Here is a 27,873-nt window from a genome sequence, read left to right as displayed (position 1 = left end):
TTCTCTTGTCATACAAAACGCTGGGCCTCCAGACAGTGACAAACTCTCGCCTGAAGGTCAACATTCTTAAGTAAAGGCCTTTTGGTCTTTCTTTTTCTTTCTTTTTAGTTTATTTAAGGGCTGGTGTTTGAGGCCACATGAAAAATAAATACACTTTGCACCGCAAACCTTTCCCCCCCAGTGGCTTTTCATCTTTTCCATGCTCTTCAACAAGTGTCCGATTTTTGAAGTCTCAGAATTATAAATAACAAGGAGAGAGAGAATGTGCACATGCATCAGTGAGCAAGTGCTGCTTGCTGCTGAGGAACAATCTCGGCTTAAGAGTGTTCTTATTCAACTGCTTTGCAAGTTTTGAAAGTATCAGGTTTCTCCCCCAATACAAAGTAATGTTCAAATGAATACAACAGAAGAGCAATTCTTATTGTTTGCTCTTAAAAAGGAAAAAACTTTAGGACATAGTTTTTCACAAATAAAAATTATCCCCACAAATATACAAACTAAAAACAATTGTGCAGACAGTCAAATGCATGGCTTCTCTTCCCTCCCTCAATTTTGTAAACACTGATGCTTCTCTGCCAGCTGAGAATGGATATAGTTGTTTGGTAATGATACTTAAATACAAACTGTATGGGTCACCTTATTTTGTTTTTATTTGAGGCACTGCCACATGCATTTCATTACTTGAAGTATTGTTGATCTTAAACATTGTGAGCACATAGTGAGACTGCTCAAAACTCCTGCATTGGTAGTCTCCACCTCATTTCAATGCGATGACGACTCTGGCCATGTGCAGTGAGGAGTGCACATGGAGTATCACACCCTCTCTCAATGAACTGCATGCAGAAGAGCATCTACTGTTCATGTAGAAACCCCATCTTTACATAGAAACTCTTGTGCATCAAGAAGTAGATGGATTGGGTAATTGGCTGTGGTGCAGTGGTGGCGGTGATGCAGTGGCTTCAAGGTACACATGACACTCCTTACAGGCAAGGATGGGCCTACAGGGAAGGAAATGTTTTTATATGCTCAATAGAGATTCAGTCCCTATAACATGAAAAAATTCTTCCCTTCATAGGAAAGAATGGGAAGCTCCTGCACAACAAAGGTCCATTATGTAGAGGTAAATCCCCTTTGTTTAATTGGCACTCAGGGCCAATTCACCTACTTCCATTTTACTCTTTGTAATGCATCCCAACGGGACAGCCAGACCTATACAGATGGCTCCTAAGAAGCCACTGCCATTCTGGTACTTAGAGCATTGGCCTGGTTTCCCAGCCAGAGCAGGTCCACCATGTGGTCACAAGAGCTGAAGTCTTGTGGGGCTTTGAGATGGGAGCAGGGAGCATGCACAACTTTAGGAGCTATATAAAAGCACTGGTGAAAGCAGGCCAAGGTGGAATCTCTGGTAGTTCTGCCCTGTGCAAAAGGAAGAAAAAGGGAAGAGAGCTTGAGAAACCCCTTTTCCTCCAGCACAGGCTTATTGTGTCTCTGCAGTCCATGATCCAGCAAAGGGGAGGGGGGGGTTATGGAACAGTGGATTTCCCTTTGCTGCTGCAGACAGCCAATATTCCCTGCACACAGATGAAACTTTTCTACTTCCTCTTAAAAAGCAGTTTCAGTATTGGCTGTTCAGATGACCCTCAAAGCAAAACATTTAATTTGAGACCAATCAGTTGGCAGAAGGTGTGTGTCGCAAACACAAAATGTTTAGTGTGCATACAAACACCTAGGAACCACATTAAAGTTTGACTACACTTTAAATTCCAATAGTAATAGTAAAAGAAAAAGCTTTACCCCCTTCCCAAAACAGGTGATGCAGAGATCACGACAGGAGAAAAGCATGAGAGATTCTATTGGGGGGAACTGAACAAGATGAGTTTAGAGTCAGATACCAGCAATGCACAGTAAAAAGGCTCCAACTCTTCAAACAACCTGGAGGCAAATGCAATAGCCGAGGGCTGATGTTTGCTTTCTTGAAAAGAGTTTCCCCACTTGCTCTGCACATTTAAAGACATCTTGATGGTGGTGGTGGTGACCCATCCATAGCTTGGAAACACACACACTCCACGTGGAAGAAATAAACAAGCTGAAATTTTGTCATGTTCAGGTTTGGCACCAAACTCCCCACTATTCCTAAGTGGATGCACAGGTCCAAACTATACTGTGAAAGGCACACATTTGGTTTCCTTTTATTACAACCAGGATGATGGAATCATGAACCCTGTTGCATTCAAAATTATGAAAGGCTTCACCAAAAAAGACAGAAAATGGTGTTAGTTCCAGTTGCCTTTTCCTTGATATTTGCTGAACAAGCCAACTCCTTCAAACACACCCTCAAAGATGGCAGACTTGCTGGTCATAGCAAAGCTCAGTTCAACAGTCCCTTGTATATCTGACAGAACAAAAGGGAAAATACATATTTGTATCTTCCCTCTTCCTTCCATATGTACACAGTATAAAAGTATAAATTATGGAATTGAAAGACAGTTGTAACTAATTTTTTTTCTCCAAATAATTTGAGGGCACCCAGCCTTTAAAAGGTTTCCCTCCACCCATGATCTGACAATACCACCAGCCATTTGGGTTCCTTTCCAGGACCTCCATGCAGACACCTTCCTGAAATCCAGCAGTTTCTTCGTCCCCCTCATAATCTGCAATGGAGATGTAGATATCTTTAAGGTTATTGTGAATAAACTGTGATTTTTCAATGGGCTTGGGCCTCACTGTGGACACTGGGATTCCATTGCGCTCAGAGGGTAGGTTGGAGCTTGTCTCATAGCCCTCAGAGCCCAGCCGATCAGTGTGTTTCATCTTAGAATCACTAGCCTGGGATTGGGCAGCGCTGAAAGATGAGTTGCGGCGTACTGCCCTCAGGTGATCTGTGGCAGTAAGAGACTCATTCCTACGCAGGGAACAAGGCAGGTTGTTATCCTTGGGTGGTGGTGAGACAAATACTGACTGCGGCCTCACTGCTAGCTGCCTAACCCCGTTCCGCAATTTGACAGTCCCAGATGTTTTGGAGAAGCCACCAGGTGGCTTGCTGGGAATGGGAGGTGTTGCTCTCTTGCTCTGGTTGATAGTGTTCAGTGCCTGGACCTTCTTCTCTATCTTTTCCAAGCTGTTGGATTTGTTTTCATTTCTTCTGTTCTTGGCCAGTGAAATGTTGGCCTCATTAGAAGTGGTTTCTTGTTGTTGGTTATCAGACAGCACCAGAAAGTGAGAAGGAGCCCACCCTTCTGAGTCTCCATATCTCAAATACCACCACCCACTGGATTGTTTTTCCAGAACTTCCACTAATATTCCTGCTGGGAAGCTGATCTCAGAATCTTGAAGTTTTTGGTAAGAATCAATAGTTACATAGAGACATTTTGAGGAGTTGTTTTCATTCTCTGCCTTGTTTGGCTGGCTGGAGTAGAATATGGCGTGGGAAGGAGAGGTAATGAGATCTGCTGAGCTTCTTCTGAACGATTCTTCTGGGTTTCCAGAAGCTGTCTGAGGTGGACTTTCAGACTCTTCACTTCTTGAACCTTTAAGGCCACCTCTCAGCTGTCCAGTTGGTCTTAGCTGGTGACGTAAAGTGCTGATGTCCATTCTTTCTTGACTTTGGGAGTCTGTTTTGTTCAGGAAAGGTTTTGGCCTCACCATTGGTTTTGCTCTGCTAGATACTGTCTCCCCAGTATCCCTCTTTAGGCCCATTTTGGGCATGCTAGTTAAACCAACATCTGAGGCTGACCTTGGTTTTGTCTCCTCATTCCGAGAGTACTGAGGCTTCCCAAGGTTTGGTTGAATGCTCTTGTCACTTTTGGGCTTCAGAAGGGAGGACTTGGGAGAAACAGAACTTGGAGAACTTTTTTGGATCAGAGATATTGAGGAACTTCTTTGAGAATCAGAGTCGCCACTAGATTCTTTGCTGGACAGAGCATCTTCTATGTATGGTTTGAAGCCTTCGTTTTCATAGATTGTCTCCTCTTCAAGAGCCACATCCTCAGAAGACTCCCCAACTCGGAATTTTGCCCTTTGGAGGGATGACACAGCTGAAGGCTTGAGTAGATGGAATATGCCTCTCTCCAAGCTGCCGTCTTCTCCTTGGCTCAGCTCAGACTCTGAGTCAACACCAAAAGCAGGCACATCATACTCTGGCTCCTCATACTTTTGCTTGTATGGAGAATCTTGGGTATCTGCTGAAGACACAGTCCCAGCAGCTGTCCCTTCTTCAGAATCTTTTGGTTTATTGGGAGGTGCTGGAGGAGGAACTTTAGGCCTGGTTAAAGTACTGGTTCGCCTATTTAAATTTGGCTTCTTCCTTTTATCAATATATGATGCTGGAGCCCAGCCTTCCTTTTCGCCAATCTGCACATACCACCAGCCACCAGAATTCTTGTCAATAACCTAGAGAACGATTACCATAGAGATTAGTTTGATAAAACAATAATTAAAAATGATACTTTTTTTATCAATGCTACTCTCTCATTTCTGCCTAGAGTTCAACAAGTACTCATCAATCATTTATTTTATTTTTCAGGCTTACCTCTGCCTTCTGTCCTCCATGAAAACTTATCCCATCAGAGATACAAGACTGGAACTCTGCAATAGTATAGTATTCAACTTCCACTGATGGTGGCTCAGGAGGTTTCGGTAGCTGGAAGCCCTGTGACAAGAATAAGTGACATATATACTAATTAAAAGTGGCAAGGGGGTGGGGAAATAAAGAGGATAAATTAAGTGTTTTTATTTTAAGAAAGTGGTTTTCATTTTAAGCAAGCAAGTGAATTGGATAAATGTAAGTCCAGATATTAAAAGCTCAACATTCATTATACCAGGGGTGGCTAACCTTCACATGTTGCTGGACTACAGTTCCCATCAGCCCTAGCCAACATGATCAATTGTAAGAGATAATGAGAGCTGTAGCCCAGCAGGTTATCACAGGTTAGACACCACTGCATTACACCGGAGGGCCACTGACAGACAGGCAGAAATGGTCTATTTCTACTGGGCCCAGGGCCAGTAGGGGGGGCAAACTCTTCACTTTCTTTCTTTCTTTCTTTCTTTCTTTCTTTCTTTCTTTCTTTCTTTCTTTCTTTCTTTCTTTCTTTCTTTCAAAAGTGAGTTTCTAAGTGCTCTGGAACAAATGTTGTACCAAAATGTGAGCTGCCTCCCTCCTATAATTTCTGTGAAATGGGCTAGCTGGCTGCTCCAACCCGTCCTTTCAGGTTTTTACCCAATGAGTGAATTCAGACCTGTGATTGACAAGGGATTTGTTGAACACCAGGCAATAGCTAGAAACACTTGCAAGTCCAGAAATCAGCGGCCTTTTCCTTATTGTCTCTGCCCATTGGTTAATGGTGTGCGTGTGCACATCATGTGAAATTGAATAAGCTTATAGCTTGCAGCAGCAGCACGTGTAGCTGCCTGCCTACTTTTCTCTCTGTGTACATCCAGCACAAGGTCCAGAAGATCAAAGAAGCACATATAGCACAGCAAGATCTTGGTAAGCATGCACAATAAACAACTTCAGTGATGATGATGATGAAAGTGTACATGCAGGTTTTTTGTTTATTTGCAAAAAATAGCATATTATACATTTTACCTATCCAACAATTTTTGAACACAAATAAACAAGTGTACATGCAGCTTATGATGCCATTACAATGTGTTATAGTTTTCAAAATATAAGGAGTCATACAAGCTTAAATTTTCCTGGCCTGCTGAACATGGCAGTTTATTTGTATATTTCATAGCCTCTTCTCAAAACCTTCCCATCATGAGGTTTTATCTTATACTCACTTTTCTGAGTGTAAAATTGCAGTCCTCATCCTACATTCCCAGGAGTACACTCCACTGAAATCAGTAGGACTTACTTTTGAGTAGACATAGCATAGGATTGCGCTGTTAATACTTCCCTCTCTCCTCCCCCTCTCCAAACTCATTTTTAAGGCAATTAGGCAGGACTTACTTTGAAAGGAAACTAATACAGAACATTTTTTTAAAAAAATCAGTAATGACCAACTGGCTTAGACAATAAACTATCACATGGTGTGTATGTATTTGTACATCTCCAGTGTGTGTGTATGGGGTCTTTCCAACAACCCTGTGAGGTAGGTTAGGCTGAGGGTTGGTTCAGTCAAGCTGCACATGCCTAGAGTACTGTTTTTGTGTGTGTATTGTCAAGGGTTTTTTTTGTAATTTGTTTAAAATATAATGTCCATGGAATATGGCAGTTAACACAATTAGGAAGGGCTGCCTTTGTGCATGTTTACCTCCCCCCCCCAGTTTGTGAATATGATATGATATATTTGTTCCTTGGGTTTTTTTCCTGGGTCCTCCCTCCCCCTTTTATCTTTGTAACAACCCTGTGAGATAGGTTAGGCTGAGAATTTGTTCAGCCAAGTTGCACAATTTGTTTAGCAACTGCTATCTTTTCATGTTGTTTTAATGTTTAAATATTATTTAATAATTATATGATTATGGTTTTTTAACTGTTGTAAAATGCCTTGTGAGGGCAGGAACTCTGAAAGGCAGGTAAAAAATCTGTTAAATAAATACATCTTAAACCAGTGTTTCCCAAACCTTTTTTGACACAAAGGCCACTTGAAAATTGCTGAGGCATTGGAGGTGCAAAGGAGAAATGCAGGGGGCATCACAAAGCCTGGTCCCCGTGTTCCCCCCTTCAACCTCCAATGTAAGGATTTTGTCATGTGGGTGGGGCAACCCACATGTTAATCATGTGCTGTCATGTGATTTACAGGTGGGTTACCCCACCCACCTGTCAAAGTTGGCCCATGGGGTGGAGCCAGATAAAGATCTGGGCCCTGGATTCAAAAAGGTTTCCATCCCTGTTCTACAGGAATGCACAAGTTTAAGTGAACAGTAACCAGCCGCACAAATTGCCCTGTCTTCTAAGATTTTAAATAGCTATACTTTTAATGACATAAGAATTTCAATTCCATTCATTTACATTAGGGGTAGGGAACCTTTTCTGGCCGGTGGGCCAGATTGTTGCACCCTTGGTGGGCAAAATTTCACAGGTGGGTGGGGCTGCCCAACTCACAATCACCTGATGTCATAGTGATGTCAATGCTGTGCTATGATGCGCCAATTATCAGAACTTCAAAGCGCAGAACAGGGCTGTTTCAAAGCCCATTTCAAGCAGCCTCATGCTGCTCCTTTAAACCTGTGGCTTTTGAAAGTCCAAAGAGCAACATGTGGCTGTTTGAAAGACCTTTGTAGGCAGCCCTGTACTGCTTCTTTAAACTTTCAAAAGTCAGAGCAGCATAGGGCTGTTTCAAAGAGCAGAGCTGGGAGGGAGAAGCCTTTTCCATTTCCTTTAAACCTCCTTGAGCAAGGAGCACTCCCACCAACCATTATGCAGGTGGGAAGGTGCCTTGCTCTGCCAAAGGAATGATTGGGAGCCTGCTTTAAGTTCTAATTACTCATTTGAATCCCTCCCCTTACCTGCCCCACACCTGACATCACATATGGCATCAGGTGTAGGGCAGTTGGACATGGCTTCCCCCAAATGGGCTTGCATGCCAGGGGGAGGCTTGGAAGGCCAAGTCTGACCCACAGGCTGGAGCTTCCCAACCCCTGCGTTATATTTCAGCAATCTAAATGCAAACCTTGAAATATATTTTAAAAAAGGAATATAAGCCAAACACAAGTTTGTCACTATTGCTGAAGCCAAATATATTAGGCAAGCTTTTCACAAGTGTGGATTTCTTCTCCCACCTTTTTTGTGAGGGGGAAAAAAGGCAGATGAGAAAAACAGGACAAAAAGTCATCCTATGGTTTATATTTGCCTAGATTAATGCTCTAGAAAATGGCACGCCGCAGGAATGAACAAGTCCAGGCCTGCATTTGATAGAGGTGGGGATGGCAGGAAATTAGATATTTTAAGGACAGTCTGGGCCCAGTACATTAAAGGAAGTGGAAGCCTGCACATACATATTCAAACTGTTTGTGTGGAGCAATTCAAAATGAAGAGGCGGGGTGTTGGAAAAAACTCAGTTCTGTAGAACAACTGTAGCTCATGAATCGTATAAAGCTCCAAAACAACTCTTGGTCAATTAAAAACACAATTAAGTAGTATGAGCACAATTTAGGAAAACAAATAGGGTGGCTGTTCCCACCCCCATTTTTTCTATTCCATTGGGCCAGGCTGCGTTGAGGAGTTCTAAATAGCTAGGAGGTATTGTATTTGTGCAAAGGTAAAAATTTGCAACTGCCACATCTAAGCATAAAAGATCAGTGCTCACCAAACTGGATTCCCTTCTTGGGGGTGGTCTAGTCCTCAGATTTGGAGAACCTAATGAGGAAGAAATAATCTAAATTTAAACAGGACACGAAAATCCAAGCTCTAGTGTTCTTGCCAGCCGTTAACATCAAAATTAACCTGCACTAGACAAAGAAAAGATTCCTTACAAGAATTTGAGCCAACAAACAGGTTATTTAAGACTCCCGGAACACCTTGTATGTTTTTAAACAAGATACAAATCACATGATCACTAAAATTAGTAGAGCACCAAAGTCAGCATAAAAAGTGAACAATCTCCATCAGCCTTCGCCAACCTGGTGTTCTCCAGATGTTTTGGACTGCAACTTGTGTTGCTGGGGCAGATGGGAATTGTAGTCTCAAATATCTGGAGGGCACCAGAATGACAAAGGCTAGTCTACTGGATTTAAGAGGTTTAGACAAATGAAAAGGTCTTCACCTACCCCCCCCCCAAACCAGGGTACTATCTATTGCAGCTAAAATTGATCTTCTTTTCTTGAGATATTGGAGAAGAATAAGAGAAATGGATGATGATACCAATCCTACCAACTTATTTTGGAATGAACAACTGGGGGGTTGGGGTTGGGTGTAGAGACATCAAAATAAAACTTGGTTTTTTTTATTAGGCCATTGTTGTGCCTTCAGGAAATTGTTTTTTGGTTACAGTGCCCAGAAAAATGCTATGGCTATTAACAACATGTATTTTTGTGGTCATATGGTAAGTTTAAGACAGGCCATATCAGGGCACATAATCTTCAAAGGCTGACCTTTCCCCAGTTACAACATAGGGCCTTTATGGAACCAAATAACATCATCTACAAATCTTGCAGGGAGCCATGGATGCTATAGAAGCAAAAATGTGTTTTTGGATGTAGCCAAATGCAGATCTAATTTAATATTTATTGCTCATTATATGCTTATCTAAGGGGGGGAAATCTTGTTACATATTCTATCTCCCATTATTTGTTGGGTGTTAATGCTATACTTACGATGCCTCACCCCAAATTTCTGGATAATATTACTCAGCAGCTTCACATAGATGTTGAACAGAATGGGGGACAAAAACAGAGTGCCGCATGTGGAACACCACACTATACTATGTGGGCAGAGGAACAATCTCTCCAGCATAATCTTCTGGAAAATGACCACCTAGGTAGGAGTGCAATTACTGAAGCATGGTGCCCCCAACCACAATTGAAGACAGATGGTCTAGAAGAATACTGTAGTTAATGGTATCAAAATCTGCCAATACGCCCCAGAAAATTAGTAGGGTCACATTCCCCCTGTTCTCCTCCTGGAATAAGTCACATATCAGAGCAACCAATGCCATTTTGGTGCCAAATCCAGGCCTGAAAACAGACTGAAATGGCTAAAAGCAATAACCAATTATTTGGATCCACCAAGACACTGAAAATGTTAAGGACTGCTAGAATGTCACAATAGTAATAGGTGGATTTCAGTTCTGATTCATAGTGATTCACAATCCTGGAACCCTTTTCGGACAATCTTTGCATGCAGAGGTGGATGGGAATAAGATCCCATGTATTGTCCCTTTTCCCAGTCTGCACGCATTCAAATAAAAATCAGAACAGAGTCTATCAAACTATAGCTATAAATACATAGGACTCTCTCCATGGTGTTTGGAACCCTGATAAGGTAATGCACACAACACTAGTTTGCAGTTATATGCATGTGGGCTCTGTTTTAACCTAAACTGAATGTGTATTGCATCAGAACTTGTTGCCATGATTCCACTCTGTGTGTCCCCCCCCCCCAACATGTCAAATCAATCACTCTAGGTGTGAACAAATGAAAAGCCCTTTTGCTAGTATAGTCTGCAAGGAAAGTGGTCCAGAATTTAGACTTTTAGGAGCAGTTCACTATGTGAACAGAAGGGGGCCTTTGATATCTTTCGAAAAGATGGTCTATGCAGGAACCATGTCATATTTGGGATAATGGCAATCCATCGTATGTGGAGAATCTTGCAGTTGTCAACCTTTTTGCAGACAGACATCAGCCATGGTGTCTATCACACCCAAGATTAGATAGGCCTAGGCAGGTTTCAGCAAGTCTAGCTCGCACTCTGTAGCCAATACTAGTAAACCACTCTGCCTTGCAAGAATTGCTATCATATGTATTCCTTATCTATCCCCTCCTCCGATATGTTGTGCCAGTTCCCTTTCAATCATAACTTTTAATGTGTTAATTGATTTGTGCATATAAACTTAAATTCATTCATTTTCTAGCATTAAGGATCAGCTAAAACAGCGTTCGTCAACCTTGGGTATCCAGATATTGTTAGATTACAACTCCCATGAACTCCGGCCATTGGTCAGGGTGCCCGGGGATGATGGGAGTTAGAGTCTAACAACATCTCGGGATTGAAGAGCATAGAGCTAAAACAAAGCCAGGCATATAGGTTTATAGCTAGAACAGCTGACAACCCTAAATTCATCCACAACAATTATTCTACAACCCACACACTTCTTCAAGGTACAAAGCAGAGGTATAGAAGAGGATAGCAATGGGCAACTTTATACCACCTTAGGATCAAACCCACATGTGGTCATAAGAAAAGCTATTTGACAGTCCAGGCAAATAGCCCATATTATACACCACAGCTAGGCATGGTGCTGATTTCCTTATCACATACCCCAGTTATAAGAATTCTATAATCGGCATTGCAGCTAAATTATGTCCCAACAGATGCTTAACAGATGGTGGAACAGAAAGTTATTGGAGAGGTTCTGAAGAACAGCAGAATTCAGTCATTTTGTTTTCTATCTAAGGGGCTGTATGGAAGGTGATGAACATAAATAATGGTAGAAATAGTAAAATGGCACTATCTTGTTTAAATAATGAGGCTGCCCATTTAAACTCTAATCCAACCTTCCTCAGTCATCCCTGCCCATTGGCCATGCTATCTCGGTGTAATGGGAGTTATAGTTTCCTCTTCTTCCAGGCATTTTAACAGCATTTGAATAGCATGTGTTTTAACTTGCCTGTCGGGTTTTATGGGTTTTTTATGGGTATGGTTTAAATCTGTATGCTTGTTTTTAATGTTCTTAATTGTTGTAAATTGCCCAGAGGCTATGAGGCGGTATATAAATGCAATAAATAAATAAATAGTTCAAAAAAATCTGGAGCACCAGGTTGAGGAAGCCTGCTTTCAACCAGTATCTTCCTCAATACACTCAGAATCTATTAACCATTGCAATCTGCTCCAGCAATAAATAAGCATCAAGAATTAAGAGTGGAAAAGTTAGAGGTCCACTATGGCCTTACTTATCTGAGCTCTTTGTGGAGCAATCCGTGCTATGGCTGGAGAACCTTGTGCCAGCTTTGAAATCTGCTTGTCTTGAGTCATCATGGCATTGCCATTAGAGTCATTGCATAAGATTGGCAAGCTTATTTCCTTCTTGGTGATATGGGATTCTGCTGTTTCAATTTCTGACTGGGTTTCCTTGTCACTAGAGGATTTCTTATTCAACAGGTTGCTGATCTCCATGATGTTTCCTATAATTTCCACTGGCCCCGTTAAGTTCTTTTTCCTTGATGGAAGGTCATCTTTCACTTTTTTCAGATATGATGCTGGGGCCCATCCTTCTTTGCCTAAATACCTAGAAATAGAAAAAGGTAAATATATTTAGTACTCCATACTCCATACAAGGTGACCCAGGATGATACAGGTATAGGATTAGAACTCCCATTCACATGCACAAAAAGAACACTAGTAGAAAGTGACCATAACACTGTAACCACTATTTTGTTTGTACACTCAGTGCTGCCATAATGAAATGAAGCAGAAATGGGACACTTGTGGCCCTCCAGCTGCTGTTGGACTCCCATCACCCCCAGCCAGCATGGCCGCTGGTAAATGTGCTCCATGAATCCCACTTTGGAAACGCAAAACCTAAGAGTTATCAGATCCTTGATGCTTCTAGATGGGGCTTTATTTGCAAATGGGTCATTCAGCTATCACAAATGGGTAGTTAGCAACATTTTTTTATTTATGTGACTTCCCCAGAGAGTGAAAATCTGGATTAAATGGGGGCTGGGGGGCTGAATGAATGGGCTGGCATCTTGATGCCTATGATGCCATGTGGACATTGCAAAAAAACTTGCATGCATGAGGAGCACGGATGCCTGTCTTGGAAGCATCCCCAGTCTTGGGTTAGCTAATCCAAGAATAGAGTTTAATTTGAATCAGGGCTCACAAGGGCTTAGAATCAGAACCAGTTATGAATGCCATAGCTCAGTCACAGAAATATGACCTACTCAGCTGCAGTATTCTTTCCTCCCCTTCCATCACCCTGGAAACAATTTCATGCCAGTTTAGTTAAAGATAGAGTACTCACAATTCCAGGTCCCTCAAACGCAGAAGACATCCAAAAGATGTCTCTCCCAGAAATGTGGGGGGGGGAGTCTTAAGGCTGTTAATAGCATGTAGTCTGTGTTTTGCCACGTGCCTTCTAGGTAAGTGAGCATGCTCCCATCTTTTTGCTCTTTGAAAGTTACCTCCACCACACCCTGGGAGGTCAGCACCAGCAGCTCTACAGCCATCCTGGGCAGTCTCCTCACAACCCTCCCCATGGCAGCAGTGAGAAAAGGGATCACTGCCTTTAAAGATCACTGCCACTGGGTGAAGCTTCCAGGACCAGAGGCTGAGAGAAACTAGAACTTGTGGAAGTGTGAAACTGCCTACAGGATGAAAGGCATCCTGCTTTCATCCATGCTTTCAGGCATGGGCTTCTTTTCTGCAAATATCTCATACTTTTCCTTGCTCAACACCGAGAGGACAGCAATGAGAACAACATCATGATTGGTTACTAGAATCACTGTACTCTTTCATTCTCTCTCCTCCCTGCTGGAGTCTGTAAGAGCACAGCAACAAGGAAAACAAAACTTTTGATTAATGTAGTGGTTATTAATACAAAATTATTTAACCACAATTTTTCTTTTTCTTTGTTATCAGAGTAGGCATACCCCATAACTGAGGTGCCTCCCCTGAGCCTCACTGGACCACAGCTTTAAAGCCAATGCAGCAACTGAGTTTCAGTTTTGAAGCTTTTCAGGCATTTTCCCACATCAGCCATAAAATATGGTGTTCTGCAGAAAGATAAGCAAATCAGAAAAGTGGTTCTCAATGCCAATGGGTTTACAACAACACAGAATTCAGCACATTTTCCACTTGAATGGCTCTAGCTAGTAGCTGGGCTGCTGGTGCTGCAGTCATGATTAGGGATGGGATCTGTTGGCTGGTGCTGGTTCAAAAGCATTCCATCGACCTAGCAGTCTGGTATCGATTCAAGTTTGTTCTTTGTCTGCAAGCTGCTTTTACCGATCTGTTCTTTCCCCTCGGAAAAAAATATTGATATTAATATAAACATTTTGAAAGTAAATATTGATATTTTATAGGAAATGTTGATAAATAGCAATAATGATATTGATATTAATATCAATATTTAGACTGTTTTTAAAAAAATAAAAAATTCTGAAAATAACCCAGAAAATCAATACATGAAAATTCAATCTGCAATGATAGTGAATAAGTGAATTAATGGAAAATTTGGTAGCAAATCCAAATTGGGCAAAATTGTAGCACATCCTTAGTCACGATGCTCTTAGGCAGAGGCAATGCTAGATCCCTAAAAGCAGAGGCGGGGAACCTTTGGCCCTCCAGATGCTGCTGGATGACAATTCCCATCAGCCTAGATCATTGGCTGTGTTGGCTGGGGCTGATGGAAGTTGGATTCCAATAACATCTGGATAGTACAGACTCCCCATTGCTGCTTAAAAGACTCAGGGCATAGGCCCATGATAAAAATGGGTGTATGCTAATTTATAAGTATAGATGCAACTTTAGGCCAGGTTTCAGAGGAAACGCTGCACTATAAGCAACGTTTTTTTAAAAACTGGAGGGGCAGGAGATCTGGGGCCACACACAAAAGACTCAGGGCATGGGCCACCCCTAGCAATGTACCTGCTCCCAGGAGCTATACATGTGTGGGGTCACAACAGAGAAGCCTGGTTCCGTACTAAAAACAGAGCAGTATTTATAAACTGCATCTAAGATAAGCTCCATGATCCTATATGGCTCAACCGGTGTCTGGCAGGCAGCAAGATAGGTTCAAGAATTCCAAACTAGAACGAAAGGACATTGGTTTTGCCAAAATCTGGTAGCAGCAACACAGATTCCTTAGATGAAATAACTGCCTTTCATTGCAGAACCCTAAGACTGGCCTTGGAACTTTTTCTATTCTATATGATAAAAATCGTAGCAATAATGAAATCCAAACAACGTTTTGTAGCAAGAATCAAGCTCCATCCATTGAAGCAGTTTTCTTGCTGTTCCAATAACAGTAATAGGCATAACCCAGACTTTTAAATAGGCTACATACTGACATTCCATTAAGCACATTATCTATTGTGCTATTTACTTGCACAATTTCCATGGCTGGACTATATGGACAACAGTTCAATTAGTGTTTTGGGTTAGACTCTAACTGCTCATGGACCTTCTTAATGAGCACAGCAAGGAAAGGAGGGGGGAGAGGAGAGGACAACATTCTGATACTCTGGAGAGTGGAATTTAGCAAGAAAGCTGCAGTACATAGGAAGTGTGGCTCAGCTACACTGCAATTAAAAACCCATTTAAAGAATGCTGTATGAAGGCCAACGTTAATATCCAAACTATAACAACTCTGGGGTGGGGGGAAGAGAGAGGAATCAAAAATTGCCTCCATTTGTCTGAGCATTTTCTTCCACCCTTAACATCTGCTTTCCAGCTCCAGAATACTGGAATTACTCCAGAGGGAAGAAAACCAGGAAGGGAGAGTAGGGGGAGGAAAGTGAGAATCAGTACAGAACCATGAATTTTGGACGTTATTATTTAAGGAGGTGAATGTTAAAGACTTTAAGGTGAAACATATTACTTAATAATTAGTGCTCATCTCCTGTTGTGACACTTGAATCTGTAGTTAAGAAGATATATTCTTGCAAGCATTCTTTGTGACAAGAGTTTTCCTAGTAGTAATAGTCCCACTCTGGGCTCTTCCATACAACCTGTTTATTGAGCATTTATTCTGATTTGCTTGCACATAGTGTACATAGAAGTTAGATCATGTCCAGTCTTCATTGGGCATTCTGTCTGTGGCGAGGTTATACAGCAGTAAGCATTCATCCTGATTTGTGTTGTTAAAAATTCATTCATCCTACACTTTTCAGTGCATTTGTCTGTCACTGTTTCTGCACTGCAAAACGTCTGTGATTTTTAAAAAAAGCAGATTTAGCTAGAGTGACAGAGGGTCTGGAGATCTGGGGCCAGGCACAAAAGTCTCAGGGCATGGGCCCCAGGAGGCTCCCCTACCAATGCATTTGCTCCCAGGAGTTATACATATGTGGAGTCACAACTGCGAAACCTGGTTCCGCACTAAAAACAGAGGAGTGCTTGTGGTAAACTACATCCAAGGATAAGCTCCATGATTAGTCCTATACAGTTATGCAGGTGTCCAGCAGACAGGAAGATAGGCTCAGGAGTTCCAAACAAGATCAAAAGCAGATATGTTGTGCTGGAGTGACAGAGCACTTTAACCCACTTAAATTGTGCAAACCTAAATTTCCGGAATGCACTTGAATCTCTCCTGTGAAATAATGACAGCCTGGAGGCAACCTTCATCAAATCTGCCAAAACCACTTTGATTTGGAAGGTTAAACACATTACTCCACTCTCCCCACTCCCCTCTTGCTGCAACGTCACATGGAAACCTTTGTAACTGAAGTGCTTAGTTGCTGGGAAATAGGCACTTGCTGGGGACTGGATAAAGAGTAACACAAAACTGCACTAGGTGCAAATTATTAAGCACTGATAGCTCTCACTGAGAATCAGTGGGTACATGTGTATGCACTAGAGTGCACTCAAGCTCTAGGGATTTAAGTGGACACGTGTGTGTGGATTGCATTTGTTGTCCTGGTGCTACTTTTACAAGCAATACATGCTTAATCCCTGTTCAGAACCATTACAAATGCTGAAACTTCCACCCTTCCAGCCATCAACTCAATTCATTATTATTATTATAAATTTATTTATACTCAGCCTTTCGGCCAAAGGCCCTCAAGGCAGCTTACAAAGAAAAATAAACACAAGTATAAAAATACATCAATGAAAGCAATACAATTTACAAAAATTAAACTAAATAACAAATAGCATTATTAAGGAAAAAAATGTCCAGGAAAGAAAGTCAGAATTGAAGACCTTGTCTTAAAAAGACATCCATCCTTTTTCCTGCAATGTCATGACAACAGGGAAGAGAAAGCAGATTAGGGGTTCCATATTTTAGATGTAATGATCTCAAGAATGAATCCTTATTATTGGGTTGGACAAAATGTGGACTAAAACCACCTTAGTCTTCAGTGTTGTTCTGTGGAGGGTTGTTATACTCTGCTACATAAGGGCAAACCCTTAGCACTTCCTGCTGTCCGTTTTCAACATGGCTGCTCCTATCTAGGATGATATCAACTTAATTAACAAGTTTACTTCCTCTAGATGTAGCCTGGTAGATTTCAAAGCTGGAATAATGGGAGCAGCTTCAGGGCTGCTAGTTTGGGGTTCATTATAATTTTAATAACAAAACAAAACTGGCATCAGCCTAGATTGAATCTCCTCAATCATGCATCAACAAAGACAGCTTGTCACTGCATGTAGAGGGTGGCTGATGAGGAGAGTCCCCTCTGATGCAAAGTGCCTTCATCAAATTACTGAATAATCCCAAATAGCCAACACTTGGAGGCAGGGAAATGGAGCCAAGGCAGGGGATCAAGCCAGCTTCAATTCATGCCTTCCCCATTTGTGCAAATGTAAACACTTTACATTAAAGGCTCTCGTGCTTTGGTCTCTCTCTTGAATGAAAATACTGAAGACTGCAAGAGATTCTCGGCCCCTGCAGCCCTTAAGATAAAAGAAAGTCTGCCAGTGACCAGAAAAACATTTAAAAACAAAAAGGGAGTTCAGTAACAACATCAGGGGGAGTGTGTGATATTGTTCCTTCTCCTGCAACGTACTGTGCACTCTCCTCCTGAACCCTTGGCTTTGGATTAAAGTCCAGTGAATGATTTAAAAAGAGAAGAATGTGGAGCTGACTGAGGGCCAGCTATTCCCTGCTCATTGTGTTGGGAATCTTCTGCCCCTCTATCGGCTTTCATTTATTATTGATGGGAGAGTTAATCAGGAAGATGCAACAGGGAATGTGTTTATAGAACACATAGAACTCTGTGTGGTTCTATTATTCATAGCTCCAGTGCCTTAAATATGGCCAAACTACAAAGCAAATGACAACCTACGAAAAATATGTTCCATATGCAAACGAAGCGAGCAGAAAGAGGGTAGGGTTTATACTCTCCTGGAGTGGGATGGGATCACCAAAGTCACCCAGAAGATCTCCCTATAAAATGGCAGGATTCACAAGTTTGAATTCTCCTTGACAGTTGTTTATACAAACTCTACTTCAAAGCCTTCCAGGGAGCAGCATTCCAGAGCTTATTTAGGAAGCCTGTTCTTTTGTCCAACTTTTCTTCCGATTATGACTATTTCCCCCTTAATAGCCCAAGGCTACAATATTTTGCACCCTTATCTGGGAATGAGCCCCACTAAACTCAGTGGGATTTGCTTCTAAGGAAACACATATAAGATCAGGCTCATAATCAGGTTGCTGGAGTTAAAATGGAATGGCTTTATACTCCATGCATCTTTTATCCCTCTCATATCAATTAGTGACAGGAGTCTATTATTCTTAGCACTGTGACGGCATACTGCTTATGTGGCATTGAATGTATCTGGATTTATGCCGATTAAAAAAACCAACAACCACGGTATACTTGGAACTCGACATTTAAGGGCACTGGACTACCCGAAGAAAGTTTTGAGGATTATAGTCTGCTCAGCTTTTTTTTTGCACAAAACACACACAAAAAGACTCATTGACCAACCCACTTTAATAGAACATATTCCCTTCTTTATAAGGATTTGTGTTGTTGCCATCATACAACTTGTGCTGAATGACACATGCATGTGTGCGCACCCACCCACACAGAAGCTGGTAACAACATTCCAAGATTATCAAATATCACACTTCCCAACATGAATCCTATGCATGTTGTCCCACTGTGTTCAATGGATCTTACTCCTAGGAGAATGCACATAGAATTGCAACTCAAGCTACCTAACTCAAGCATAGATAATGATCATAACAATAGCAACCAACTAATGAGAGCTTTTACTTGGGTCTTTTTTTCCAATTAAAAGGACACAAATCGCCCCAGAAACCTACCCCCCTGCAGTTCATTGTTTGACGTGCAAACTTATCTGGAATGTAAGTGGCTTTGTACAACTTCACCAGCATTTTCTTATCAATATGCTGAAGTCCCATCTTAGATATAAGCAACTTGCAGGATGTTGTTACAAAGCTAATAATAAAAAGGCTTGCCAACCCCAGAATGATCTCATCAAACCTTTACCTTATGTACCACCATCCTTCCAGGTTCTTTTGAATGACCTCCACAGTGACTCCTTTGTCAAACCCGATTTCATCCTTCCCCTGGCTGGTGTATGACTGGATTGTGACATATTTCTCTTCTAGCAAAGAAAGAGAAGGCAACATCAGTTAAGATCAAAACTGGTCCCAGCTGTTTCTCTTCTCTGATTGCTATTTAAAATGATTTTGCAGCAATTAAAATGTGCAAGCATTGCAGAGGTGGAGTCTTGCTTATGAAGCTCTGTACCTATTAGCTAAGCATGCCTCTATCAGCTCCTCGCCACCGCCCTGCGCCTTCAATGCCAACAAATGAGACAGGGTCCCTGGGGAGGGGGCTCCCCCATTTCTTACATATGGTACTGACAAAAATCAAGCTAGCTGCCAGAGTAGCAAAGCATCACTGGAGGAACTTGCTCCAGCTGGCTCCATTTAGCACACACATGGTTATGTTAAACATTGCATTACTGGGATCTGAATGCTGAAGCTGGAGTGTGACCAATACTTCTCCAACTTGAAGGAATGGACTGACCTATCATCTTCACACTCCTAGAAACAATATGCATTTACAGCACCAAGCAGCCTGTATTTTCTTCATGATCAGATCATATTGTACCTTCCCCCCAAACCTCAGCACTCACAAGAGAAAGGTGTGTCATTTTCTAAGCTTCTTTTACAAATCAAAGTTGTTAAATCAGTGTTGGGTATCGTGTACCCCTGCTAATACTCTGCCTTTAGCAAGGAGGGACATGGTTTTACCACACACACACTCTACAGATAAGCAATGCCTCTGCTTATTACTGTCCAGGCACTAGGAAAGCCTCAACTCCCCCGTGTATTTTTGTGCCCTTAAAAGACAACCGCTGTGGGCTGACTTCCTGTACCTGTTACTGTTATTCTCTCGTTGTAGGGTAACTCTGCTGCCACCATTTGTTACTGTTTCCACCTTTGGTTATATTTTGCCAACACATGTATTCTTAGTGATAGCTGGCCAAGAACCAGGCATGTTTGTAAACTAAACAGATTTATTTAACAACAGATTTGAATAAAAACAAGAATGCTTTTAACTCTTGTTCTCTAGCATGTGGTTACAGATTAAATGTTCTTTTGTTTCTCACGCATTACAGTAAGTTTGCCTCAGATACTACAAATCAAACCCTGCCTCTCTAGAAGCTCTAACCTTGAAACCCTCTCTATCCCAAGAACAAGCCCTATCTAACTCTCCCAAGAACCAAACCTTATCCAACTGGTAACTGTCATTCATGCAAATATAAACCACCATCCCCCATCTGTCAATCAATCACACGCAGCATTCACCAACATTTCATCTCACTCACTTCCCCTTTTTACTCTATACAACCTAATACCACCACCTACCATATACAACCAAATACCACCCTCTACTGTAAACAGTATAATATATGCACAGTAAAAACATCACATTGACATTTTAGCTGTGTGCTTGCTATGGAGTCTTCCAAACTCTAACACTACACTAGGTCCCACTTGGGGGACCTGTGGCCCTCCAGGTGTTGCTGGGCTCCCAACTCTTATCAGCCACACCTAGCACAATCAACGGTCAAGGATGATGGGAACTGTAATCCACTAACATATGGAGGGCTCAGATTCCCCATTCCCACCTTAGGTAGTAGCGCTGGTTGTAATATTGCTCTCAAGCCACTACCTCCCCCCTCCAAGCAAGAGACGAGAGAAGAAAATGACCCAGTTATGCAGGGACTCCACTCTGCACATTAAGGTTGATGTTAGCTAATTATGTCAGCACAAGTTTTAAAATGACATTTTTGTCCTATTTGGATAACAGATTATGTAAAAGAGCCTCCAATGGCTTTTACACTCTATTAAAAACACAACACCCCTAATTTTATTGTTAGTACAATATTCATGCTCCTGCCCAATCTAGGACCAGCTTCTTAATATTTCATAGCTTATTTACTGGATGGATCTATAGCTGTATACAGGGCTGCCATCCAAATAAAACAAAACAAAAATCTGCAATCATATGAGGTACAGACAGAACCCATAGACTAGAGAGACGATAAAGGATCACAAAATGATGTGCTATTTCTTCATGTGTGGTGAGGTGGAGGTGGGGAGTCAGCCTTTTTTATTTTACATTTTGCATGAACCCTCTGGTGCTCAAAGGTTACAGTAGGGAAGTATTCCATGGCAAAGTAAGTTCATAAATGTTTAAATTGTTCACAGAATAGTGGGGATGGGCTTACACTGCTTTTTACCAGTGGCAATTACAAAGACACCATCCAGTAGATGCTTGTGACATTTTTGCAACAAGATGCTATTTTTCCAGTATTTCTTCAGCAACAAAACTTTGTATTCCAAGTGCTGAAGAAAATGTGGAATTACCCAATAATGGAAGTACTAACTTAAAGACAGACAGACAGATGGATCCTTCACATCACCTGAATATCAACTGCATAATTATTGTGTAACCCACTCATTCCCTAATCATTTTGAAAGGAGTAAAAACCAGACCTCTAAGCCTATGATATCCAGCAAAATGTAGAACCTGATCTCCAAATTTGTGGTTTTAATTGTGCTTGCCCCAAAATAAATAGAAGGGTATGGGTACTCTAGACTCCAACAGAGGGACCTTCCTTTTCTGTGAGAGGTAGGTGATTTCATGTAACCTTGCTCTGTATGCAGAGTCTGAACTGGGAGGGGATGCCATCCTGTTTCTTTTCACGTGGACACAATTGAATCAGGTCTAATCTTCCCAGTTCCTTTATTTGCCCATTTCAGACATTGTTTATATGCCTTATTTCCTATGGCATTTTGTTAGCTCAGCTCCTGACAAGCACTATGGAGGCAGTAGCATCTGAGTTTGCAAGAACACCCTCCCCCCTGCATGTCAGCAACTGCCAGCAAGACTAGATGAAAGCAGACAGTAATGTTAACTATCTGTATCACGCTTTGCCACTCCATGTTCACTCTGTCATCTTATGCTCTAAAGAAGCTCATGTTATCATATATACTAACAGTGATCTCAATTCACCAAGTGTTGGTCCTTTCCTAGCCAAGACGGCACTGTGTGCGTGCGCACACACACCACACACAGGAGGAATGTATCAGCAGACTTGGGAAACATATTTGCAGAAGTACAAAAACCTTTATAAAAAATCATTGGGGTACCCCCCCAAACCAACTCAGTGGAGGACTGAATATGCTTAGTGATAATGGAGCACTGGCCAACTGCTGGGGGGAGATGGAATCCTGAACAGGAAGCATTTCACACGGTCATATCCACATACATTTAAAGAACGTGGTTTTCCCCAAAGAATCCTGAGAACTGTAGTTTAAGAGTGCTGGGAACTGTAGATCTGTGAGGGGTAAACTACAGTTCCAATGATTCTTTGGGTGAAGCTAAGTGCTTCTAATGTATGGTGACTGTTGCAGGTCCCACTTGCTATATGTATTGAATGATCTTGATTTGTTTTTATTCTTACTGTAAGCCCCCCCAAAATTGGGCTATAGGGTGGCATGTGTAAACTAGCGATGGGCTCAGTTTTTGCAGTAATCAGACTTGCCATTGGATTAATTATTATTTCTGATGTTTGTTTGTTTGTTTATTGTACTTATATACCACCCCATAGCTGAAGTTCTCTGGGTAGTTTACAGTAACTAAAAACATTAAAACAAATATACAAATTTAAAAACACATCTTTTAAAAACAATTTAAAAATTTAAAACAATTTAAAACACATGCTAAAATGCCTGGGAGAAGAGGAAAGTCTTGACCTGGTGCCAATGACCTGGCACCAAAAAGATAACAGTGTTGGCACCAGGCGCACCTCGTCAGGAAGATCATTCCATAATTTGGGGACCACCACTGAGAAGGCCCTCTCCCTTGTTGTCAGACTCCCAGCTTCATTTGGAGTAGGCACCTGGAGGAGGACCTCTGATCTTGAACGTAGTGTATGGGTGGGTTTGTATCGGGAGAGGCGTTCCATCAGCTATTGTGGTCCCAAGCCATGTAAGGCTTTATAGGTCAAAATGAGCACCTTGAATCGAGCTCGGAAACATATAGGCAGCCAATGCAAGCAGGCCAGAATCGGTTTTATATGTTCGGACCGTCTGGTCCCTGTTACCAATCCGGCCACTGCAATTTGCACAAGCTGCAGTTTCTGAACTGTCTTCAAAGGCAGCCCCATGTAGAGTGCATTGCAGTATTCTAATTTGGAGGTCACCAGAGCATGGACAACTGAAGCCAGGTTATCCCTGTCCAGATAGGGACGTAGCTGGGCCACCAACCGAAGTTGGTAGAAGGCACTCTGTGCCACAGAGGCTACCTGGGCCTCAAGTGACAGAGATGGTTCTAGGAGAACCCCCAAGCTACGAACCTGCTCCTTCAGGAGGAGTGCAACCCCATCCAGGACACGTTGGACATCCACCATCCGGTCAGAAGAACCACCCACTAGCAGCATCTCAGTCTTGTCTGGATTGAGCCTCAGTTTATTAGCCCTCATCCAGTCCATTGTCGTAGCCAGGCACTGGTTCAGCACATTGACAGCCTTACCTGAAGAAGATGAAAAGGAGAAATAGAGCTGCGTGTCATCAGCATACTGATGGTAACACACTCCAAAGCTCCGGATGACTGCACCCAACGGTTTCATGTAGATGAACAGAATGGGGGACAGAACTGACCCCTGCGGAACCCCATACTTGAGAGTCCAAGGTGCCAAGCAATGTTCCCCAAGCACCACCTTCTGGAGGTGACCTGCCAAGTAGGAGTGGAACCACCGCAATGCAGTCCCTCCCACTCCCAACTCAGCCAGTCTCCCCAGAAGGATACCATGGTCGATGGTATCGAAAGCCGCTGAGAGATCAAGGAGAATTGACAGAGTCACACTCCCCCGTCTCTCTCCCGACAAAGGTCATCATACAGGGCGACCAAGGCTGTTTCCGTGCCAAAACCAGGCCTGAAACCTGACTGAAATGGATCCAGATCATTGGTCTCATCCAAGAGTGTCTGGAACTCGCCCGCAACCACTCGTTCAAGGACCTTGCCCAGGAATGGAACATTTGCTACCAGCCTATAGTTATTAAGATTTTCTGGGTCCAGGGAGGGTCTCTTCAGGAGTGGTCTCACTACCGCCTCTTTCAGGCAGCCAGGGACCACCCCCTCTCACAGACAGGCATTAATCACTTCCCTGGCCCAGCCGGCTGTTCCATCCCTGCTAGCTTTTATTAGCCAAGAACGGCAAGGATCCAGTACAGAAGTGGTTGCACAAACCTGTCCAAGCACCTTGTCAACGTCCTCAAACTGCACCAACTGAAACTCATCCAAGAAATAGGGACATGGCTGTGCTCTGGATACCTCGCTTGATTCACCTGCTATAACACTGGAGTCTAAGTCCTGGCGGAAGCTAAAGATTTTATCCTGGAAGTGCCTAGCAAATTCATTACAGTGGACCTCAGATGGTTCTACCATGTCCCTGGGGCCAGAGTGTAATAGCCCCCAGACAATTCTGAAGAGCTCCGCTGGGCGGCAGATTGATGATTTGATAGTGGCAGCAAAATATTGGTTTTTTGCTGCCCTTACTGCCCCTAAATACAGCTTACCATAGGCACTTACCAGTGTATAATTGCATCCACTAGGAGTTTGTCTCCATCTGCACTCAAGCCGTCTCCTATATTGTTTCATCGCTCTCAGCTCTGGGGTATACCAGATATATTCTCTATCTTTGCAGAGAGAATTTTGAAGTAGCAACTCTCTGTGCCTGGTTTTCAATTGATTCTTTTCCACTTTGTTTTTTTTAATTCGCTCTGAAATCATCGATAGTGTGAGTGATACTTTTATTGATCTACTTTCTATGTGAGCTCTTTAAATGTATATTCCCTTTCATTTATGTCAATTAAGTGTTGATTGTAACTGACAGACAGAAAGCAGCAGGGGGGAAGACACTGACTTGATTATCTGCCTAATCTGCAGTGCACTTGAAAAGGAAGGTAAACAGGAAATCATTACAGAGTTCAGAATAAAGTTCAATACCAGTGGAGACTTGTGAATAAATAGCAATTATAACATTGATAATTCTCTGCAATGCAAAAATAAATTGGAGATCGGAAAAATGAAAAGATGTTGGAGGAAAAAGGAATCACATCATTAACAACCACCAGGGGGCCACACTTACAAATAAAATGTAAAAAATGGAGAGGATTCCATCCCTAATGTAAACAAACAAATAACAATATTCTGCTGCCAGCTCCAATCACTGTCAGAAACCTAGAAACCTGGAAGGAACAAAGAGGCCAACAACTTGTCCTATGCCTGCACATTACTTTGTGCCCATGCCTGTCATCCCTATTCCTTGCTTATGTGCCCCAGAAGAACTCATATATTCAAAGTACATATAATTTTTTGTATGCAACCAACACTATGCTCTGCCAGGAGCTGCATGCTCTAGACATGGGGGGGTATCCAAAATGATGCAGTGAGTTCAGCTTATTAGCTGCACTGGAGGATGTCCAGGAATCTCATCATAAACACACCACTACCTACATTTTATTTATTTATTATTTAATTTATATCCCACCCTTCCTCCCAGCAGCAGCCCAGCATTTTCAGCAAGAAAGTGGTGAATATGCTTCACATACAAATTAAAGGATTTTTTTTGGCAGATATATAGGCAGAGAACTCAACAGGCTAACTGGACAGTTTGGAATTGCAGAAATGGGGAGGGGGAGAAGGACCCCAGAGGGAGGCAGAGTTTCAGATCCCCACAGTGCCAATACAAATAGGAGGAATGAAGACAAGAGCAAAACAGTACATTTTAAACAGAAAGCAAAAGGCTCCCTGTTATCTGGACCAGACTAATCCCAGCTGGTCAGCTGACTGAAGGCTGGTGTCCATATCTGAGGCTGTGAGCATACTAGCTGCCTAAAGCAAAGCATTTCCATTGGCCACACCTGAAGGGACAATGAGTTGATCTGCTGACCAGTTGTGAAATTGGTGTGAAGCTGAATTTTAAAAAAATGCATTTGAGCTGATCCCACCAGGTTTTACAGTAAAAAGGGGGAGGCGGTTGAGTAGCGTTACTTGCCTCCGTTTTCAGGAAAGAGAGATGGAGATGCACTGGAACTAGCAGAACAGTAAGTGTGTCTCTACCCTGGGATAAGGCTATTTGCCAGAATTCACCAGATTCCAGGCCAGTTCACACACTGTGGTAACTATTTGGATTGAAGCTCAGTTGCATCAAAAGCAGTTTAACTTACCACCACATATGTAGTGGATTTCTATCTATCTATTTGTCTGTCTGTCTGTCTGTCTCTTTAATTTATATCCCGCCCTTCCTCCCAGCAGGAGCCCATTATACCACAGAATTTGAAATTCCTGAGTTGCGCAGCACTAGATCTGAACTATGATGGTTAGCATCATTAGTTCAAATTAAGTACTGGAGTTAGGAAAATCTTATGGGTCAGTTATTACTCAGTCATAACTGAGGTGTTACACATGCAGATAGGAAGGCAGGCAGAGCGATAACAGCAACTCAAGACAGCCATTTTTGTTCCCTGCTCAGGATGTGAATGGCATTCTGTCTGAACTTGCTGCTATCTGTTTAGCTTGTGGCTCAACTTGCTAGCCAAAAAGGAAAAGAAAATTTGGAAGCTTTTGCAAAATCATCCCTTTTTTTTGTCTTCTGAAGATGTTGGCAACGTATTCAGCTGCAACAGACTTCAAGAGACTCACAGCCTTGACTCATTAGGATTGCCGCTTTTGGACTCTTATCACATTTAGGACTTGCTGAGCCATTAAAAAAATCTTGACATCACACAACAGGGAAAATTATATTTCATTATGAGGAGATGCAGTCATCATTGGGAACTAAGACTTTTGAAACATAGCTACCCTACAGAGTGGAATGGGTATAGTTACCATTCCCTCTTTTGTGGTAAGGGAAGATTGTGGTGGGGATGTCTAAGAAAACCCTTGCACCTAAAATTCCTCAGGTTCTTTAGCTAAGCTGTGAACAACCTTTTTGGCTCTAAGGGCCACATGTGGTAGAGAGCAGGACTGGGTCCTGTGGCAGGCAGGGCCAGTTTTCTTCTTACTCCCTCTCAAACACACACACTTCTCTTTAAGCCCTCCCCTTGGCTGCATTGGGATTGCCGAAAAGTGAATGGCTGATCAGCAGGAAAAGTAGGCAGGGCTCCTTGGGGCTTGATAGGTATAATCCACATGTGCTTTAGTGGAAGACACGTTCAAAGTGGTATAAAACCAATGCAAGTTGGTAGCATAAATATGCCCTTAGAAAGGGTCTCTACTTTAAGCCCAATTCACATATGTGTTACAATCGTGCAGTAGCTGAGCCTGAAAGTAAAGTTGTACAGGCACTGTGCCCTACTATTCCTGACACTGTTGCGGCAGCTGTACTGTCCAATTCCTTTGCAAGCAACCACTGCAACACTGTGGTAAAATATAAACCAGGCCTAACCTAGGGTTGCTGGGGTAATGTAGGCTTAGGAGTCCACAGCTTGTTAACCTAATCTTAAAATCATGCAACAGATTCCTTATCTATCCACAGCTCTTCAACCGGTCAGAGCCCACCTAAAGGGACTCGTTGACACCCTATATTTGTGGAGATGAAACTATTAAACTGCTAGGCAAAGGATCTCAAGGAGATTTGCACTTGGCTTGAGATAAGGGAGTGAGCTCAGATGACCAAGTGACTTCAGAAACCTCAGTTACACCCCCTCATTTCAGAAACATCCTGCTGAAGTATACCCCTGTGACTATTACAGTGAGACAATAAACTAAGGTCTAAACCCACATATTTATGATTTAAGGGAGTTACATCACTACATAATCAAAGCTCTGCTTTGTACATCTTGCACGTTAAAGCTTTTTTTTAAAAAAAAGGTTCCTACTGCAACAGTTCTAAGACAATAGCATCTGTTTTTATTGAGGCAAATGTGATTGTATATATTGCATAATATGGACAAACATTCAGTCCAGCTTTGGAAATAACACCAATACAGAGGCAGTGGAAGTATTAGCGCCTCAGACTTCCTTTCCCTGCAATGTATGAAACAGAATTCCTG

General features: G+C 42.2%; 1 protein-coding gene across 6 annotated transcripts in view; it reads right to left on the bottom strand.

The window, feature by feature from the left end:
* Positions 1–626: 626 nt before the first annotated feature.
* The window catches only part of SH3PXD2A (SH3 and PX domains 2A), a 426,239-nt gene continuing 398,992 nt past the window's right edge, over positions 627–27,873 (bottom strand). For all 6 annotated transcript variants that reach the window (XM_061636089.1, XM_061636087.1, XM_061636088.1 and 3 more), the window contains 5 exons: positions 18,782–18,899; positions 11,555–11,889; positions 8,253–8,302; positions 4,529–4,648; positions 627–4,389 (listed from right to left, as the gene is read on the bottom strand). In XM_061636089.1, coding sequence (XP_061492073.1) covers positions 2,494–4,389; positions 4,529–4,648; positions 8,253–8,302; positions 11,555–11,889; positions 18,782–18,899 — 2,519 coding nt within the window. In that variant the 3' untranslated portion in view covers positions 627–2,493. The remainder of the gene's footprint in view (positions 4,390–4,528; positions 4,649–8,252; positions 8,303–11,554; positions 11,890–18,781; positions 18,900–27,873) is intronic.

The sequence above is a fragment of the Rhineura floridana genome, chromosome 7, assembly GCF_030035675.1.
Source record: "Rhineura floridana isolate rRhiFlo1 chromosome 7, rRhiFlo1.hap2, whole genome shotgun sequence".
Classification (NCBI taxonomy): domain Eukaryota; kingdom Metazoa; phylum Chordata; class Lepidosauria; order Squamata; family Rhineuridae; genus Rhineura; species Rhineura floridana.
Note: the sequence above shows the minus strand (reverse complement) of the source record. Positions and strands in the feature narration are given on the sequence as shown.